Source organism: Scyliorhinus torazame, chromosome 3 (assembly GCF_047496885.1).
Source record: "Scyliorhinus torazame isolate Kashiwa2021f chromosome 3, sScyTor2.1, whole genome shotgun sequence".
NCBI lineage: Eukaryota > Metazoa > Chordata > Chondrichthyes > Carcharhiniformes > Scyliorhinidae > Scyliorhinus > Scyliorhinus torazame.
Window position 1 is genome coordinate 340,122,814 of NC_092709.1, and position 20,723 is coordinate 340,143,536.

The 20,723-nt window shown below is 44.9% G+C and overlaps 1 protein-coding gene across 1 annotated transcript in view; it reads left to right on the forward strand.

Moving 5' to 3' along the window:
* pcgf1 (polycomb group ring finger 1) overlaps positions 1 to 20,723 on the forward strand; it is a 74,710-nt gene that overhangs the window by 47,861 nt on the left and 6,126 nt on the right. The window contains exons 4-8 of the mRNA XM_072497710.1: positions 2,823 to 2,894; positions 4,664 to 4,769; positions 12,248 to 12,287; positions 18,979 to 19,068; positions 19,149 to 19,229. Of these exons, the coding sequence (XP_072353811.1) occupies positions 2,823 to 2,894; positions 4,664 to 4,769; positions 12,248 to 12,287; positions 18,979 to 19,068; positions 19,149 to 19,229 (389 nt within the window). The remainder of the gene's footprint in view (positions 1 to 2,822; positions 2,895 to 4,663; positions 4,770 to 12,247; positions 12,288 to 18,978; positions 19,069 to 19,148; positions 19,230 to 20,723) is intronic.

The following is a 20,723-nucleotide window of genomic DNA, read 5'->3' on the forward strand; positions in this document are numbered from 1 at the left end:
CAAATGTTATCTAGCCAATTCACCTGCTCTATTTAATCGATTCCTAAAATTTGACACTTAATCCAATAATGTAAGTTCCGATTTCTCACCCACCAATTTTTCCTTAATCAATTTAAGTGGTCCTCTTACCTCATTACCAAAAATTAGTTCAAAAGGACTAAATTTGATAGACTCATTAGGTGCATCCCTAATTGCAAAAATACGAATGGGATTCCTTTATCCCAATCCTCTGGATAATCTTGACAATACGCCCTCAACATTGTCTTTAATGTCTGATGCCACCTTTCTAACGCTCCCTGCGATTCTGGATGGTACGCAGTTGATTTAAATTGTTTTATTCCTAAGCTATCTATAACTTCTTTGAATAACTTTGAAGTAAAATTCGATTCGTTCCTTGAATTTCTGTGGGTATTCCATATCTAGTAAAGAATTTAAGTAACTCCTCCACAATCCTTTTAGCTGTAATATTACGTACTGGAATGACCTCTGGAAACCTAGTAAACACATCTATTACAGTCAAAAGATATTGATTCCCTCTTTTTGTTTTACGAAGCGGTCCTACACAATCGATTAGGACCCTTGTAAAAGGTTCCTCAAATGCTGGAATGGGTATTACGGGCTCTGGTTTTATCACTGCTTGAGGTTTCCCTATCACTTGACATGTGTGACATGATTGACAAAATTTAACTACATCTTTGTGTAGTCCAGGCCAATAAAAGATTTTCTGGATTTTAGCTTGAGTTTTCCTTATTCCCAAATGACCTCCCACTGGTACCTCATGTGCAACTCGCAATACCTCCTTTCTATACCCTACCGGCAATACTACTTGATGAACTTCTGCCCACTTTTCATCCACCTGTATATGTACAGTTTCCATTTTCTCATCAAGACATCATTTTTACGGTAATAACACTCTGGTATACTCTCAGATTCCTCTTCCGTATATGCTTTCTGATATATCCGTTTTATTTCTACATCTTTCTGTTGTAACTCCACCAATTGTCCTGAACTTAAAAATATCCGCCTCATCCTCCACCTGTTCTTGTTCTTTTTCAACCATCTGATCAAAAATTGTTTCTGATAATTGTACTTCAACTTCATCTTCACTCTTTGATTTCTCCTCTTTTCTTAACCTGTGACTTTGCGACCTTGTTACTACACAAACCGGAAAGATCCCAGGATATTCATCCTTCCACACTTCAGTTGACTGATTTTCCACTGGCTTATCAACCACAGTAGGCATCACTCCCACCTACAATCCAGCTATATCATTACCCAAGATAAACTGTATTCCTGGACAAGATAGTTTATCTATTACTCCTATTACCACTTCACCACTCTTCACTGGACTTTCCAACCTTACCTTATATAATGGAACGCTACGCCTCTCACCCTGAATTCCACATATCACCACCTTTTCTGGCAACATTCTTCCCAAACTACATAATTCCTCATCTCTTACCATTAAAGATTGACTAGCCCCTATATCTCTTAAAACTGTGACTTCTTTACCTGCTCCTCCTGATACACATGAGTAAACTTTATCCACACAAGTAAATTCTTTAAAGACATCTGGCACCTTCTTAACAATTACTGTTGCAATATTTTCTGAGTTATCTTTGAAGTAAGGGGTGTTAAGAGATCCAATGTTTATTTAAGATGAAGTTGAGTTCATGGAATAAACAGTGTTTTGTGTTTAAAAAAAAAAAACCATGTATCCATAATTGTAATCCCACACCTAAGGAAAAAGCCGTGTGCTAGGAAAAGCAACAAATCCAATAAAGGGAGAGGTTGGTTGAACTCCCATGATACATTTTGGAGTTCTGAAAACGCCTCGCCCATAGCAATTGGGGGCTCGAGGGGGATAAAAGTCTATCTATTGGATTGGCTTTTGTGAACTTAAAGACAGTGAAGGATGAAATGAAATGAAAATCGCTTATTGTCACAAGTAGGCTTCAAATGAAGTTACTGTGAAAAGCCCTTAGTCGCCACATTCCGGCGCCTGTTCGGGAGGCTGGTCCGGGAATTGAACCGTGCTGCTGGCCTGCCTTGGTCTGCTTTAAAAGCCAGCGATTTAGCCCAGTTAAACACAAAACACTGTTTATTCCATGAACTCAACTTAACATCTTAAAATAACCATTGGATCTCGTAACACCCCTTACTTCAAAGATAACTCAGAAAATATTGCAACAGTAAATAATTCCTTGAAATGTTCCTTCAAACTTCCAAGAGACTAAACACCTTTAAATGAAATCACATCAGGTTAATGGCTTTACTTTAAATCACCCAAATGATCCAGAGATGGTCTTTCATGGCAGAGATCCAGCTCACTGCAAAACACAGACACACACCCAGCTCTTTTCAAAACTTGCAGCTCTCTGGAAACACCACAGACACACACACACACACGGCTTTTTAAACTGAAACTAAAAACCTTCAAAATGGCTGAACTGAGCTGAGCTCCATCCACTCTATGACATCGCTGTTTTCTTAAAGGTACATTGCTTAAACATCCAGTTCTTAAAGGCATGACAGATCTAACCATAAGAGTAGACTGTTCACTGCTGATTTGAGAGAGTGGATGTAAAAAGGGACAACCATTATGTTGCACAACCTTTTGCTTAATTGTGTTAACTCCCCATTATCTTCCTCCTCCGGGAATGGGGACATTGTCATTCGTATCTGTGTGTCTTGGATTCTCCACATAGGTACTGATTTCCTTGGGGTGGATTTGTGTGCTTTGTTTATATTCTGTATAATGTGGCATTAATCTTGCCCCATCCGATTCCAAATATTGTGAAATATGTTCCCTTGTTTCACAGGTGAAGAGAAGCGAATTCGAGAATTCTATCAGTCTCGGGGTTTGGACAGGATCATCCAACCAGTTAATGAAGGTATAGAAATTAGAGAGTTAGATAGTGGATGCTTTTGCTGCTCAGGGCTTAAACCAGAGTACTGTCAAATGTTGTGCCATAGCTGAGAATTCATTCACGCCTGTCTTTGTTCATTTATTTCGGCCTTTGGTTGCTAACCCAGGAACATGGTCACATTACCACCGTTCCCTTACCTTTCCCAGAGGTGCTGATGCAGCTGGACCGGGCATTGCTTCAGTACAGACACTGACTTGTAAATGTGCAAATGTATAGCTCAGGATAGGAGTTGCAGACCCTCCTAGATTGTCTTAGAGTCCTCGTAAATTAAGGAGTAAGGTCCTGGCCACTGGCAGCAAGCAATTCTAGGTTCATCCAGTAATTTCATTCATTATCTGTACCAGTATTTGAGGTGGCTTGGAAGGCAGTTTGACTTGTTAGAGGTGGAAGATCATGCAATTAAACCTCCAGGAATACCTCTAACCAGAGTTGGCAACTCTAGGTGATGACTGCTTTGGAGCTCCGCTGAAGTTTCCCCACCCTACCCCATTGTAAAATCCTGTTGGCACTCTGTCTCAGCCTTGACATTAAGAACAGACTACTAGGGGGAGGGATGGAGCTTGCTATCACGTAAAATAGTTGAGGTGAATAGCATGGATGCATTTATGGGGAAGCTAGATAAACACATGGGGGAGAAATAAATATACAGATAGGGGGAGTTGGGAGAAGACCCCACCTGTATGGTTTTATGGACCCGTGTGGAGAACAAACACCAGATGTTGGGCTTGTTTATGTGCGATGTATTTTATTTAACTGTAGGAACAATGGCCCAGCGGTTGCCAGCAGCTTCACGGGTAATATTGGCACAAAGGAGGCAAAAGTGTTCAAAATTGGCTCACGAATTAACCAAAGCTGCTGGTAAGGTGGCATGATGGGAAATGCTTGGGGGGTGTGTATGTCTGACCAGGAAACTAAAGCGTGAGGCAATAATCACAGCCTTTTCATATTGAGGCGAAGCCTGGGGAGAGCTGTAGAAAACTGCATTTGTTCATAAGCAATGCCGTTATTTGAGGGCAGTGGTGAGCTCTGGACTAGGACGGCCTTGGGGTGGGTGGGGGGTGCAGGTGGTGGGATTTATATTGAGGAGGTGAGGTTATTTGTTAGACTTTGTGCCCAAGCTGTTATCTGAGGAATTTTGTAGAGAGCAGTCAGGTGTTGCCAACTCTCAGCTGGACAGATTTCTAGAGGTTTCATCACATGACCTCCACGTCTCCTCCTCCTTGTACCTTGTAATGCATTTTATAATGCCCCACCACATGATTTTAAAACTAAAATAAACCCCATTTTTTGGAAGCATGTAGCAAGTGATGTGTTTCAGAGTCCTCCTGGTTTATTTAACCTTTTTCCTTTTGCATGTGGTCTGTCTGAACTTTCCTTTTCTTAAATCACTAAATGTTGGACATTATTAGCTACAAAAGAGCAGGGTGGGGCTCATGGGACTTTAGTGACTTCCGTCCCCACCCATAGAATATTCAATAAGCATTTAAAACAAAAAGAGAACTGAACAATTGGCCATGTAGGCTTTAGGAATTCAGAACGCTCGAAGGAATTGGCTTGTCTTTGTGTTTGGTCTGTTTTTACAGAGAATTACATAAAATATACAGCAAGTCTTTTGGCCCAGCTAGTCCACGTCTGTTTGTGTTGATCTGGCTAGATCTTTTTGATCTGTTTTTGCTGGTGTCTGTGAATGTCATGTACACATTTTTCTGCTTTATTTCCCCCCCCTTTCTCAGCTATGACACCGGACCTGACCAGTTCTCCCTACACCACCTTCGATCACTCCAAAGCCCACTACTACAGATATGATGAGCAGGTTTCATTGTGTTTGGAGAGACATGGGTGAGTTATTGAAAGAATTTCCTGCTAATAGAAATCTATCTCTTCCTTTTTCGACCCTCTCAGCTCATAGCTTGTACTAAGATAATCCTGCAGTCACTGAAATGGATTCCAGTGGATGAGATGCTCTATCTAGCCTGGTGATGATTTCCCTCACCAGCCCCAGAAACATAAATAGAAAATAGGAGCCAGCCATTCGGCCCGTCAAGCCTGCTTCACCATTCATTATGATCAATGCCCCTCCTCATATCCTACATTATAGGGTTCCCCTCCCAAGTCACTCACCACCCTGACTTGGAAACATATCGCTGTTCCTTCACTTTCGCTGTGGCAACATCCTGGAACTCTCCCTAACAGCATTGTGGGTGTACCTACAACTCAAGGACTGCAGCGGTTCAAGAAGGCAGCTCACCACCAGTGCAACTAGGGATAGGCAATAAATGCTGGCCTAGCCAGCAACGCCCACAACCCGTAAATTAATTTTTAAAATCCCATTTAGCCCCAAGAGCTATATCTAATTCCTTCTTGAAATCTCACAACATTTTGGCCTCGACTACTCATCTGATGAAGGAGCTGCTCTCTGAAAGGTAGTGATTCGAAACAAACATGTTGGACTTTAACCTGGTGTTATAAGTCTTCTTACTGTGCTCACCCCAATCCAACGACGGCATCGCCACATCACCAGTGAGTATAGACACTGCTTGTGCAATGCTAAACTGGTTGATATTCTATTAACTTTGCCTGCACTGAAATGACTGGTCTTGACCGTCATCTGAAATTTTGCCATGTATCTCAGCAGTCCCCTGCCACCACCACACCCTTCTCACACATGGAACGGTCCCTTGAGTGGAACAACAGTTTGCGGGATCCAAATGAGAGAATCAGCACAAAGCAGTACAGCGGGAATTAAAGCAAATCGGGGTGTATCTTTGCTGCTTAATTGTTTTTAATCTTGTAAATGTTAATGATTGGCTCCTGCCTTGCCTAACCTGAAAATGCTGAATGTTGTTGCTGAGTATGAAGGTGAATTGAAGGGTTTCTCTCTGTGATTGAGAGCACATATCTGATTCAGTTTGGAGTTCTGACACTTGCATCGCCTTGGGCAGAGAAGGAAAGCTTGGATCTGCGTAAGACCTTGTCACGCCTCTTATTATCATCTCAAAGTGCTTCACATGCAGCAAATTACTTAAGTAACTTGCTTTATAGGCATGTTTTGTGCACAGCAAATTCTCTCAAATGCCAAGGGAACAGGTGGTTCCAGTCTTCTGACTGCACCTCCCAATGTGTCTTTCATTTCAAAACTATTCATTCCTGGGATGTGGGTGTCACTGTCTCGCCAGCATTTATTTCCCCTGAGGAGGTGGTAATGATTTGCCTACTTGAACCGCTACTGTCCATGTGGTGTAGGTACACCCACAGTGCCGTTAGGGAGGGAGTTCAAGGATTTTGACCCAAACACTGAAGGAATGGTGATATAGTTCCAAGTTGGGTTAGTGTGTGGGATTGGCTCAGTATACATCTTTGTCTGATTACACTTTTGTGAAATGAATGCCCTGGGACATTAAACACAAATGCAAGTGATGCTGTGCCCTTGTCTTGACACTTGTGAAAATATTGTTTTATTTACATAGATATTGACTGGCATTTCATCCCTCTTTGTGTCTATCACCTGCATTGGCATTTCATTCTCTCGTGTGTATATTATCTGCATTGGCATTTCATTCTCTCGTGTGTCTATCACCTGCATTGGCATTTCATCCCTCTTTGTGTCTATCACCTGCATTGGCATTTCATTCTCTCATGTGTCTATCACCTGCATTGGCATTTCATTCTCACTTGTGTCTATCACCTGCATTGGCATTTCTGATTCGAGCATGGCCATTATCTACATTGATTTTAATTACTGTGTGAAGCACTTGTGGAGTGTTACCTTGACAGCAGGGAAGGGATGGGGAAGAGAGAGAAGGGAGAGTTGGCATTGTACAGTGCAGAAGGCAGGGAGCATGTTCAGGCAGGGAGCATGTTCAATCAATACACCAAGGGGAAAAAATGAAAAATTCCTATCGAGCGGCTTGTCTGAGTCCAGATTCATCACTCAATCTGGTGAATTTGCAGCAGCTGGAAGGCACTGGGGTCGATACTAATTTTAAAGCAATTAGTTTGGATATGTTGCTATCAGCAAAGCACTCACACAAAGCTGTTGGAAACCCTGAGAAACAGTTTACCAGCGGTGTTTAAGGAGGCTGGTGCTTTTCTGCCTGCCAATAATTTAAAATATATATATTTTTGAAAGGGAACAAAACTGATCCAGTGGATGTTTTATGTGGTTTGAAAGGGTTCCATTTATATCAGGCAAGCCTGGTTCGAAGATTCCCCTCTTACAGCGATCCCTCTTACAGCGATCCTTCCAAGGGTTAAAATTTCTTCCTGTGTACTCTATTTATGCCCCTCATAGTTTTATACATCTCAATCATGTTCCCCTCCATCTCCTCTGCTCCAAGAAAAACAAGCCTAGTTTAACCAATTTCTCTCCATAAATAAACTTCTCTATCACAGGCAACATCCTGGTAAATCTCCTCTGCACCACTTCCAGTGCTATCATATCCCTCCTATCATGTGGATTCTAGAACAGTACTCTAGCTGTGGTCTAACCAACGTTTTATCCGTTCCAGCATAACCTCCCTGCTCTGAGACTCTATGCCTCAGTACGGCCTCAACCGTGACCTTGGATTCATGTCGAATTACATTCACCCCCCGCCATCAGGCCTGGGCTTGAGAAATCCTACCATCTGTCCTGGCTTGAGACAACTCACACCTCTTTAACCTGGGATTACCCCTCTCTCTGAATCTGTAAAGATTTAATTACCTGCAAATGCTCGTATTCAAAGCATCATCTTGCATCTTTGACTTTGTCCATATATATATATATATATATATATATATATATAGTGTCTGTTTCTGGAACCTACCTCTTCATTCACCTGAGGAAGGAACAGTGCTCCAAAAGCTAGTGATTCGAAACAAACCTGTTGGACTTTAACCTGGTGTTGTAACACTTCTTACTCAGCTACTAAAGGCAAATATACAATATGTCTTAATCACTTTATCCACCTACCCTGCTACCCAAGGGACCAGTGTACCTGCACACCATGGTCCCTCCGACCCTCGGTGCTTCCCAGGGTCCTGCCGTTCATGTATTCCCCTGCTTTGTCCTGCCCAAGTGCATCACCTCAAACTTATCTGGATTGAATTCCATTTGCCACTGAATTAGCCTGCCTATATCCTCCTGCAATCTAAGGCTAACCTCCTATTTACAACCCCACCAATTTCGTATCATCCGCAAACTTACTGATCAACCCTCTCACATTCAAGTCTAAATATTTTATATAAACCACAAACAGCAAGGGCCCCAGCACCGATGGGACCCCACTGGAAACGAGCTTCCAGTCAGAAAAACATCCCTCTGCTTCCTACCACTCAGCCAATTCTGGATCCAATTTGCCAAATTTCCTTGGATCCCATGGCACTTTACTTCACTATCAGGCACCCATTTCAGGGACCTTCTCAAAGCCTTGCTGAAGTCCAAGTAGACTAATCAGATGCATCCACACATCTGGTCACCTCTTCAAAAATTTAATCAAATTGGTCAGACATGACCTCCCCTTGTTCATAGAAGCATAAAAACCCCTACAGTGTAGAAGGGGGCCATTCGGTCCATCGAGTTTACAATGACCCTTGGAAAGACCACCCTGCCTAGATCCAATCCTTGCAACCCCATCCAACCTTTGCACTGTTGCTCACGGCTCCAGGGTCCCAGGTTCGATTCCCGGCTTGGGTCACTGTCTTTGCGGAGCCTGCACGTTGTCCCCGTGTCTGCGTGGGGTTCCTCCAGGTGCTCCGATTTCCTCCCACAAGTCCCGAAAGAAGTGCTGTTGGGTGAATTGGACATTCTGAATTCTCCCTCCGTGTACCCGAGCAGGCGCCGGAATGTGGCGACTAGGGGTTTTTCACAGTAACTTCATTGCAGTGTTAATGTAAGCCTACTTGTGACAATAAAGATTATTATTATACATTTAGAGGCAGTTTAGCATGGTCAATCCACCTAACCACATCTTTGGACTGAGAGGAAATCCGAGCACCCGGAGGAAACCCACGTAAACATTGAGAGGATGTGCAAACTCCACATAGACAGTTACCAGTGGTCGGAATGAACCCAGGTCCTTTGAGCTTGAGGCAGCTGTGCTCGCTACTGTCGAACCTTGTTCTTGCAATTCCTGCCGTTCCAAATGCAAATAAATCCGATCTCTCAGAATTGCTTCCAATAGTTTCCTCAGCATTGAGGTTAAACTGACTGTCCGGTAATTTCCTGGTTTATCCCTTCCTCCCTTCTTGAATAATAGTACCACATTATCCTCCATCCTGTGGCCAGAGTGGAATTGAATACTATTACCAGAGCACCTACTATTTCCTCCCTTGCCTTGCCTCACTCTGCCTAGCACTGGAGATTTGTCTACTAAAAGCATGACCAGCCACTCAGAGCCTCCTCTTTGTGTATGTTAATTTCTTTAATTTTGTCACCGTCCTTCTCCCTCCTGATGTTTATACCCACAACAGCCTTTTCCCCAGTGAACACTGACAGAAAGTATTCATTTAGAACCTTATTTACATCCTCCGGCTCCACACACAAATTATCACTGTGGTCTTTAACTCTTAATTATCCTTTTTACCGTTAATGTACTTGTAACACTTAGGCTTATCCTCTTTTACCTGCCACTATCCTTCCATTCCCATTTGTTGTTTTTTTTGCTCGCCTACTTTCCTTTATAAGTTCCCTCTTTTACATTCTATACGCCTTTTGGGCTTCTGCTGTTTTGAGCCCTTTAACTGCCATAAGCCTCCCTTTTTCTGTTTATCCAGTGTTGTATATCCCTTGATAACCAGGCTACACTGGACTTGGTGGTCCCACCCTTTTTTCCTTGTTGGAACATGTTGGCCCTGTACTCTCTCCCTATTTCCTTCTTGAATGCGTCCCACTGTTCTGTCACAAATAGTGTCTGCTCCCGGTCCACTCTGGCCAAATCATCGAAATTGGCCTTGCTCCAGTTTAGAACTTTAAATTTCAGGCCCATCTTTGTCCTTTCCATAACAGTCTTGAATCTAACGGAGTTAATGATCGCAATCCGTGAAATGCCTGGCTTTTGTTGCCTAAAATTAAGTCCAGGACTGCCCCTCTCTTGTAGGACCTTCAGTGTACTGGCTTAAAAAGTTCTCTTGGGCGCATTTTAAGTATTCCGCTCCCTCTAAACATTTCACCCTATGTAACGTCACCATAGTGCCAGATGACCCTAGGCTGCTTTCCCAGAGGGAGAGCTGAATGGTGGTAATTTAATCTGATGACGACCAACCTCAGGCAAGGGGCAAGGCTGAGAAGGCGGGCCTTTATAACTGACCGCAGCCTATACAGGAATTGAACCCACGCAGTTGGCCTCACTCTGCATCACAAACCAGCTGTCCAGCCAACTGAGCTAAATCAGGTCCCTTCACCCCATTGTCCTATGACTACCCCAGTTAATGTTGGTGAAATTGAAATCCCCCACTATCACTACCCTATTACTTTACACTTCTCTGAAATTTGCCTACATATCTTCTTCTATTTATGCCTTGAGTATTAGGGGGCCGATAGAACACCCCCAGTAATGTGATTGCTTGTTTTTATGTTCTACCCATATGGCTTCATTTGAAGAGCCTTCTAAGATGTCAATTACAACACCCCCTCTCGCTTGGAGATCCTATATCTTGGAATATTGAGCTGCCAATCCTGCCTCTCTCGACTCTTGTCTCAGTGACAGCAATGACTTTTGATACTTGCAAAGCACAGCGAATGCACACAGCAAGACCCCGCAATCGACAATATGTAAATTAATTTTTACAGGATGTGGACATTGCTGACTAGGCCAACATTTATTGCCCACCCCTAGTTGCCCTTCAGAAGGCATTGGTGAGCTGCCTTCTGGAGCTGTTGCAATCATCTGAGGTGCAGGTACATTCACAGTGCTGTTAGGGAGGGAATTCCAGGATTTTGACCTAGCGACAGTGAAGGAATGGTGATATATTTCCATGTTGGGGTGGCTGGTGACTTGGAGGGGAACCTCCAGGTTGTGGAACCTCCAGGTTGTGGCATTCCCAGAAATCTTCTGTAATTTGTAGGTGTTGATTAAAGGATAAATTATTAGCCAGTACGTGGGGCGAACTGCTCTGCCTTTCTTCAGAATCATACCATGAAATCTTTTAGTTCCCCTTGACAGGGCAGATGGGGCCTCAGTTTAGCATGCCATCCGAAACGAATCCCTGTTCACACGCCAACCTTAGCAGAAACTACTTTGGCGCGGTGCTAAAGTTGTCAACCTTGGCTCACTGTCAGCTTTACTTTAGTGGTAGCCAGAAGGTCAGCCTTCACTTTCTTTTCTAAAGTTAGCGTGTAAATGTACTCTTAATTCCATCCAGGTGCCATAGCAAACCCTAAGCAGAGACAAAAGCACTGGTTATAAGGGATTGATAGGCAGGGAAGTGAGAAAATGGCTCAGTACCAAATTTCATTAGACATATTGAGTTAACACTTCCACCAAAATAATGAGAATTGATGCAGACTGTTTTATTCATGAAACAGGGATAACCTTGTTGGGACTCAGGCAGCCTGATGTAAATCTGCTTATTATTCACCCATTGCACATGGGATAAAATGTTGCGCATAATAAAACAATTTTATGGTCACCGTGGTCTGATTGATCAGCCGCAGTCAAGAGTTTATTGTGAGTGTATTAAGAAAATAATTCATTTTGCAACCATTATTGCTGCAAGATTAGGAGGTGAATTTCATTTGAATTTTGTATTCTTTTCCCTCATTCCCATGACGATTGTAGCCTGAGTGCGTGATTCTTTTTTGCACTTTTTAAAAATTTGTGCTTTCAATCCCCTTCCACTTTCAAAAATGCCATCTATTAACTGTGGTACACGTTCCCTACGTGCCAGTAGCTTTCCACAAGTGCCCACTAATAGCTCTAGGCCTCTTGTCCAGCAGGCACTGACAGTGAGAAGGCCATCCAAACTGATTCTAACCACTCCTTTGTGGGCCTGGGGGCTGCCAAGCTACCGTTTGTAAAACACGCTGAGTTTGTTATGTTGGTTAGCTTTAAATCATGATGCCACGTAGCACTGTGATGCAACAGGGCTAGGGGCCTGCTTGGCTTCATGATTTTGTGACATATCCAGTCCGCACAAGCAAAGTCAGGAAAGAGGGACTTGCACTTGCGTTGATCTAGCCAGAGGCTCCATGGACCCAGGGCCAGACACACTAGTACCACTCGTGCCCAGAATTTCCAAATTGGTAAATTTGTGGGACCTTTGTATTTACTGAGTTCTATTTCTTGCAAAGTGATCTGATCTGTATGCTAACGGTATATTTTTCTCTTTGGGTCCTGCAGCTCCTCCCTCGGAAAAGAGAAGGGGAAGCTTGTGCTACAGGTAAGATACTGAGTTGGGTTCTATTGGTCACCTATTGCTGGATTTACCTTGAATTCGCTGACCTACCTCTGGTCTGGAATACACTGCTTGACAAGTATGATAGAGGCAGGTTCAGGCGAGGCTTTCAAAAGGGAATTCGACTGTTCTCTGAAAAGGCAGAATGTGAAGGGTTATGGGGAGAAGTTGGGGAAATTTCACCAGGTGAAATGCTCATTCAGAGAGCCAGTACAGAGAGCCAGTACAGACACAACAGGCCACATAACCACCACCTGCGCTGCAACAATTTTGTGATTCTGAACTCTCACTTTTGCAATCAAATCCCTCTGTTGCCTCACCACTCCCTGGGCGGAATTGTCCCCCCCCCCCACGCCAGGTGGGAGAATCGCCCGGGCGCCGCGCGAGTCCCGCCATGCCGCCCCGACGCCCGCACACTATTCTCCCACCCCCCCAAACCGGCGCGGCGCGAATCACGGCTGGCCGCTGGGAGAATCGCCGCTTGCCGTTGGTAATGGGCGAGCGGCGATTCCGAGCGGCCTGCCCAACACGACAGATTCCCGCCTGCGCCTTCCACACCTGGTCGCTGCCGGCGGGAACAGTGCGGGAACGCTGGGGGGGCGGCCTGTGGGGGGGGGGGGGGGGGGGGGGGGGGGGGGGGTGATCTCAAAAGGGGTCTGGCCCGCGATCGATGCCCACCGATCGGCGGGCCGGCCTTTCTGAAGGAGGACCTCCTTTCCTCCGCTGCCCCGCAAGATCGATCCGCCATCTTCTTGCGGGGCGGCCGCGGGGAGGACGGTAACCGCGCATGCGCAGGTTGGCGCCGGCCAATCCGAGCATGCGCGGGTGACGGCATTTACGCGGCGCCGCTTTTACGTGGCGCCAAGGCCCGGCGCGCGTAAATGACGCGGCGCCGCTCCTAGCCCCCCGGGGGCGGGAGAATAGGGGGCTGGGAACGGCCTCCGACGCCGGAGTGAAACACTCCGGTTTTAACTCCAGCGTCGGGACTTAGTCTCCCGATGGGAGAATTGAGCCCCCTGTCTCTGTAACCTCATTAAGCCCTGCAGTCCTCTGAGATCGCTAGACTCCTCCAATTCTGGCCGCTTGTTCACCTTCTATTTGTATTACTTCACCATTGGTGGACGTATCTCCACCTATCTAGACCCCCAAACCTTTCTGCTTCTTTATCTTTCTCTCTCTCCCTCCTTTTATGATGCTCCTTAAAACCTATTTTTTGAGCACCTGTCCTAATTTCTCCTTTGAGGCTGAGTGTAAAAAAACTCCTGCAAAACGCCTTGGGAGATTTGCCCACACTAAGGGCACAGTATAAATGCAAGTTGTTGCTGTACATTGGCAGCAGTAGCTGTACCAGTGCCAGCTGCACTGCAGGTGAAATGAGCTTGAACCTGAAAGCTTTCTCATCATTGTGGCGTTGTGCTACATTTACCACCTGATCTGTCGACAAATGGCTAAGCATGTTTTGTGTGGCAATTTGTTTCTGACCAACACTTTTAGTGTACACGGTTGGCAATAGCTCTGTGCAGTCCCGTGCACTACGGCTGTGCTTTCCTAACAAAATTTGTGGGTAAGTGCACTCCCATTGTGCTGAGGAGAAATGTATACTCAGAAACCCCACGGTATAGTGGGTTACCCCAGGGAAGAGAGAATGGGAAGAAAAATCAGCCTGGGTCACTGTTCACTGTCACTATCCTCAACTGTCGACTAAGGGAAAGTGACATTGCTCAATGTTGAAAAAACTCCTTGTGCTCCTCCGCTGGAGCGATCGGTTTATTATTGGGATGTGGATAACACTGAGAATATCTCCATAGTCATCCTGAGAAAGTGGCGGTGGATGACATGTTGACATTATTTGCCTTCGAACTGAGTGGCTTGCTGGGACATTTTTGGAGAGAATTAAGGGAAGCCAGATGAGGGTGAGAAGAGGGCATTCCCTTCCCTGAGATCACCAGTGAACCAGTCTGGATTTTTCCTAACCTCTCGCTGAATTGTTGAATTTATTTATGGTGGGATGTGGTCACTCAAACTTCATCAGAACTATGAACATATCGGTACCCATGACAGGGTGAGTCAGTGATGGGTGGGGACAAGATTACATAACCTGGTGGCGAATGAAGTTTTGCACAAGGCCCTATATATAATCACACTCTCTGCCAGGAGAATACTCTGAAAACATTCAGCCTGTTTGCTCCTCTTAACACAATTCCCAGATGCAGAAGGCCTTTTTTCTGTGTGTCTGTTCTAATAGCCAGACCCTCAGTAAATCCAAAACATATTTAACACGAAGTAGATACAAAGCCTGCAGTTAATGTGAGGGCTCAAGGGTCACGAATCATTTCACATCGCTACACTGCAGCAGATGGGATCTATTGATTTTTTTTTTTCCGCCCTGTGTTCTCAGATCATTGAAGTAAAATTCAATTATTCCTACTCTTGTCAGAAGGCAGTCTATGTACACCCTCCCTTCCCCAGAAGACACGTGCATAGAGTAAATAACATTGGAGTTGTTAAATCATGCAGCACAGTGTCAGGTGAAATTCAAACATCACCTGCTCCTTGTTGGCGAATATCGATGTTGTACAATGTCCGTTTCAAAACTTTTTGCTTCTCTCTTAAATCTGTAATCCAGTCACATGTTTTCAAGCTGTAAATTGATCTTGCTGTGCTGCAAGCAATTTAAAAATAAAAAAATCTTGGGCTTTGTATTTTTAACCCCCATCTCCCTCTTTTCTCTTGATTTTGGATTTGGATTTATTGTAACATGCACTGAAGTACAGTGCAAAGTACAGCCCAGGGAAATGTTCCACACAAGAAAAACATAGGACATACAATAAATACATAAACATCGGGTGAAACATGCGGAGTGCAGTGCTACTCGGGAAGGAAGACGCGTGGAAAGATCAGTTCAGTCCATAAGAGGGTCATTCAGGAGTCCGGTAACCGTGAGGAAGAAGCTGTTTTTGAATCTGTTAGTGCGTGTTCTCAGACTTTTGTATCTCCTGCCTGATGGAAGAAGTTAGAATAGAGAATTACCCGGGTGGAGGGGCCTTTGATTATGCTGCCTACTTTCGCAAGGCAGCGGGAGGTGTAGACAGAGTCGATGGATGGGAGGCGGGTTTGAGTGATCAACTGGGCTGTATTCACAAACTTTGTCGTTTCTTACGGTCTTGGGCCGAGTGGTTGCCAGACTAGGCTGAGAGTGGATGCAGCCAGATAGAATGCTTTCTGTGGTACATCTGTAAAAAATTGGTAAGTGTCAGTGTGGACATGCCGAATTTCCTTAGTTTCTTGAGGAAGTATAGGCATTGTTGTGCTTTGTTGGTCGTAGCGTCAACGTGGGTGGACCAGCACAGACTGTTGGTGCTGTGCACACCTCGGAATTTGAAGCTGTCAACCATCTCCACCTCGGCACCATTGATGCAGACAGGGGTGTGTACGATACTTTGCTTCCTGAAGTCAATGACCAGCTCTTTAGTTTTGCTGACGTTGAGGGATAGATTGCTGTTGTTACACCACTCCACTAGTATCTCATAATGTACAACTGAATGTAGGTTGACCTGTGGCCCAGTGGGTAGCACACTCCTCTCAGAGAAAGGTTGTGGTTCCGAGTTCTACTCTGGAAGCTTGAGCACCAGAAACCAGGTTGGCACAGCCATTGTAGCGTTGTTGGAGGCGTCTACTTTTGGATGATCGGATGCTCAACAGACACCACAAAACGTGGTGTTCATATATTGGCCATGGAAGTCGGAATCTGCTAAAAGGTATGTAACAACTCAACTGCTGAATGAACTAGCCCTGAAAATAGATTACACTAGACTGTCGGGTCCATAGCCAGCTGTCGCCAATAATGGAGAGCCCAGGGGGTTACTGGGCCACGATGAGTAGGAGGGCCATTGCAGTGAGCACAGAAGCCCACGGCGCAGGCCTAGATTAAGTGGTCTTGGGGGTAGTAGCAATATTCAATGAGATATTAAATTGAGGACTCATCTTTCAAGGAGAGGTAAAAGATCCCATGGCTCGACTGACCAATATTTATCCCTAATTAGATTACCTAGGCCAAACCACTGCCATTTTTGCTCTGCACAAATTGGCTGCTGCATTTTCCTCCGTTACACTTGAGTAAAGCACTTTTGAAACAGTTAAGATTGTGAAGGGTGTTATAGAAATGCATGTTTCAACTCTTTTTCTCTTGCTCTTGTCTCTATTTTTCACATAGCATACAAAATAGGAGTAGACTATACAGGCCCTCCAGCCATACCTGCTACTCGTGTTGGCTTCCCATCCACTTTCCTGCCTGTTCCCCATTTTATTTACTTCCATGAAAGATAAAATGTTTATTGAACTCAGCCGTAAATAAACTCTGGGCTAATCAATTCTAAAGATTTACAATGCTTGCGCTTTCTTGCATCAAGCAAACCTGACTGGAAAGTGCTGCGAGATGTTAAAACACTATCTAAATGCAAGTCTTTATTTTTATTTTCCTCAGTTTTTCTTTCTATTCCTCTCCTGCTACTGCGCACTCGCTCTTGCCCACCCTCTCATGCCCATGTGCTCTTGTGTTCCCTTGTTTACTCCTCTACATGCCTTTGCCCACCACCTTTGCTGGAACAAGATTGGTGAACTTTTACAGCACAGAAGGATGTTGTTTGGCGCACAGTACCTCCTTAGTCCCATTCCCTCCATACTTTTAAAACACCAAAGCAATTGTAGGCTTTACTATTTCAGAAAGACTGGAAGGGTCCGTTTGTTGGGCGGATACAGAGGATTGGTTGGTTAGTGTGGGGTTGGGGGGCGGGGGGGGGGGGAATCGGTCTAGGTTCCTACTGCCATGCTCCATCTACTCGGTCACGTGTGAAGAATGGCATCGAAAGAGTTCTTGAGGATGACCAATACTCCCAACTGTTTAAAGACAACAAAATCGAGAAAGCAAAGTATAACATGACCAGAATGATTTGAGACATGATCGAAAGGCCATGCTGTGCCTGAAAAGTTGCGCGCTGCAGGGTAGCATGGCCGATAGTGGGAACGGGGTCTCCCCGCTTCTATCTACCCAGCTTGAAACGACGTGCGAGATCTAACGTGATCTCCCAAGACATTGTGATGTAAATCCCGTCCATTCTGGGCGGGATCACTTTTTGGCAAATCTACATATTAAATCAAAACAGCTAGTCTCATTTTAATGTGCAGTTTTCCGAGGCTTTGGGCTCTATCCCATTCGCCTCAGAGACCTCAGACGAGCACTGTTCAGTGCTGGTCTCCACAAAATGCGGCCAGGCGGACTGGCACTCATGAGGGATCTCCCAGGGTATTGGAGGCCCCTGTGTACTTGCCCCGTGGCTTGCTGGTACCCTGGCACTGGTGCCACCTGGGCATCCTAGCAGTGCCATCTGGGTGTCAGGATGGAATTGATATTTAATGCATGGTCGGGATAAGGCCCTGCATAGGTGTTGGGGGGGCATGCAGGGGCTGCGGACCCTCCCGTAGTGCTTTGCCCTATGGGTGGGCGTTCTGTTTGGGTGCTCCAGAGATCGGGAGGCCAGAGTTCCGGCGAGTGGAGCTCCTCGGTGCACAAAACAGGGCTATGTGCGTCCTCAGCCACACGTTCCCCGCTGAGGCCCCTATCTAACTGGGGTGCCGTTTTATAGCGTGTTTCCTGGCTGCGAGCATCAGGAAACACGCGGCTAAGCATTCTCACTATGTGACTTTGTTCCCATTTAGTTAAATCCCACCCTTAATGTATTTTGCAAATGTGCACTGTTATAAACAGAGGAATTCCCTTTCACCAGAACATATATATTTTTTTCTCATTTTGATGGTGATGCCTGCTTTCCTGAGGTACTATTTCTTAGCTGAGTCCCAAGTACTTCACCCAAACACGCACCACTCTCATGGTGCCTGTTGGTTTGGTGTGTGCCCCTGGAGAGACATCCCGCCTCACAATTCCATTCTGCCTCCCATTTTATGTATGTGTGCATGTGACTGAATAGAGAGGAAGCCTTGACAATGCCCGTGAGTGCAGAAGGAGTATTTAAGAATTTGGGGTGGTACATAGTTCTTCAGATCTCCCAATCCTTTCCCCAGCATCTCCCAGTTCCATCTTAAAGTTCACACAAGAGGCGGAGCTGCCTCCCATACTAGGGTCTGCTTATAAGTACGCCTTCATACAGCAGAGCGATGTTGTGTTGTGTTTTGGGTCCATTGCTAGTTTCACGGAGACAAATGGTCAAATGCTACTCTGCATAAGTGTTAATGGGGCTTTACAAGGAACTTTAGCGGTGATTGGAGTAAAATATGCCGCTGTGATCAGGGATACCCATAAAGTGCTGCGTAGAATTTACATGGTACTCAACTCTCTAATGCTGATAACCCCTTGTTTGAGATTTGGGATAGGGTCAATGCTTGGACTTGTCCAGCTGCATCTCCAGTATCATAACACGGCCTGAGGAATTGGAGCCCCTGCATATTTTCCCCTTCCTTTTCCCTAAACCAATGGGTCCATTTGGGACAACAACCATTAGAGCACAGCTACGTGATCAAACCACGGACTGTATGGCTTTAGTGGGTTTGAATCCCTGACAGGTTTTGTTTTTGAATAGAAGGGTTCAGGAGTGCTTTTGTCGTTATATTTTACATGTGTAAAATATCGCCTAAACCTATTTTAAAAATCTAACACTTGCAGCAAAAGTACGTCCGGTGTTCAGTCCGAGCAGAGATCAGGCACTTGAGGAGAGTTCTTTGCCACAGAATTAACGTGCTGGATCAGCAACAGGTAAGCTGGGGAGGGCTGGCAATGAATTTGTTTGTTTCTTCACGAGCTTTCTGAAAATTTAATAGAGTTTCTTTTTGCAGGTACAGATACTATTTGACAATGAGCCTCTGCCAGAACACATGACCATGAAACAGCTCTGGCTCTTGAGATGGTATGGCAAGGTGGGTAATCCGTACTCGGGTAGCTAGATAAATATGTAGCATGGTAAGTACATGAGAGATGGGAGTAGAAGGATCTGTAAGGGTAGACGGAGACTTATCAGGAGCATAAACAGGTCAGTTGTAAAAACTATGCAATATGTAAGTTCAATTTCCTCATCATTTATTTGCTCAATTTACCAAAACCTGCAACACAGGAGGCCATTCAGTCCATTGTGTGTTACCTGGCATAAAATAGCAGTCCAATTAGTCCCATCCCCTCCCATTCTCCATAGTTACTATTAAATCTGCTTCATCGACTACTATAGGTAGAGATTGCTGAATAAAATTATATTTTGTCATCTTTCTCTGGTTCTTTCAATTTTAAATCTGTGTCCTCTCGTTACTGTCCCTCCTTCCAGTGGAATCAGTTTCTCCTCCTGCAAAGGGGATCAAAGTATGGGGGGCGGGGGGAGGAAGTGGGATTAAGCTATTGACTTGGATGATTAGCCATGATAATGAATGGCGGATCAGGCTCAAAGAGCTGAATGGCCTCCTCCTGCTCCTAGTTTCTATGTTTCTGTTTATTCTTTTTTGTAATTTTGAATGCATCAATTAAATATCCCCTGAACCCCCCACCCCACCAGCTCATAAGGAGAACAACCCAGGGTCTCCAGTCTCTCCTGTAGTTCCCCATACCTGCTCGTTCTCCTCTGCACACATGCCAAATTGACATGCAGTCCAGACATAAAATAAAGCAATCCGTCTGAAAGCAAAATTAGCAAAATACACAGTGACATCACAAAATTAAAAATGATTCCTATCGCAGGTTTGTAGAGAAAATACAGTCTTAAAAATAATTTAACTCCCCAATTCAACTGAGACCAGTACGATTCCTTGGTGCATCATTCAAGTGGTTATTCTTCTGACTAAGTTACTTTTTGTGGGGGTGGGGTTCAGCAGAAATTGTCCTTGTTGCCACATGTGTTAGCAAGAGAAGTGGAGTTCAGAGATCCTTCTTCTCCCTTACCTACATGATGTCCTGCCTTGGCTGTTTCCCCATAACCCTTCATCCCACTACCATAACCTTTCATCCCACTACTAATTTAAAAACCTGTCTATCTCCTCAAATTTGTTTAGTCTTCCGGCATCCATTGCACTCTGGGATAGAGAAGGTCATAGATTCACAGAGTGAAGTAATTACTTCTCGTTTCTGTAAGTCTGCCACCCTTTAGCCTAAAACTATGGCCTCTCATTCTAGAACCATTGACTTTACAGTGCAGAAGGAGGCCATTCAGCCCAACGACTCGACACCGGCCCTTGAAAGAGCACCCTACTTAAGCCCACTTCTCCACCTCATTCCCGTAACCCAGTAATCCCACCTAACCTCTGGACAGTTAGGGGTACTTCAGTGTGGCCAATCCACCTAACTTGCGCATCTTTGGACTGTGGAAGGAAACTGGAGCACCCGGAGGTAACCCACACAAACACGGGGAGAAAGTGCAAATTCCACACAGA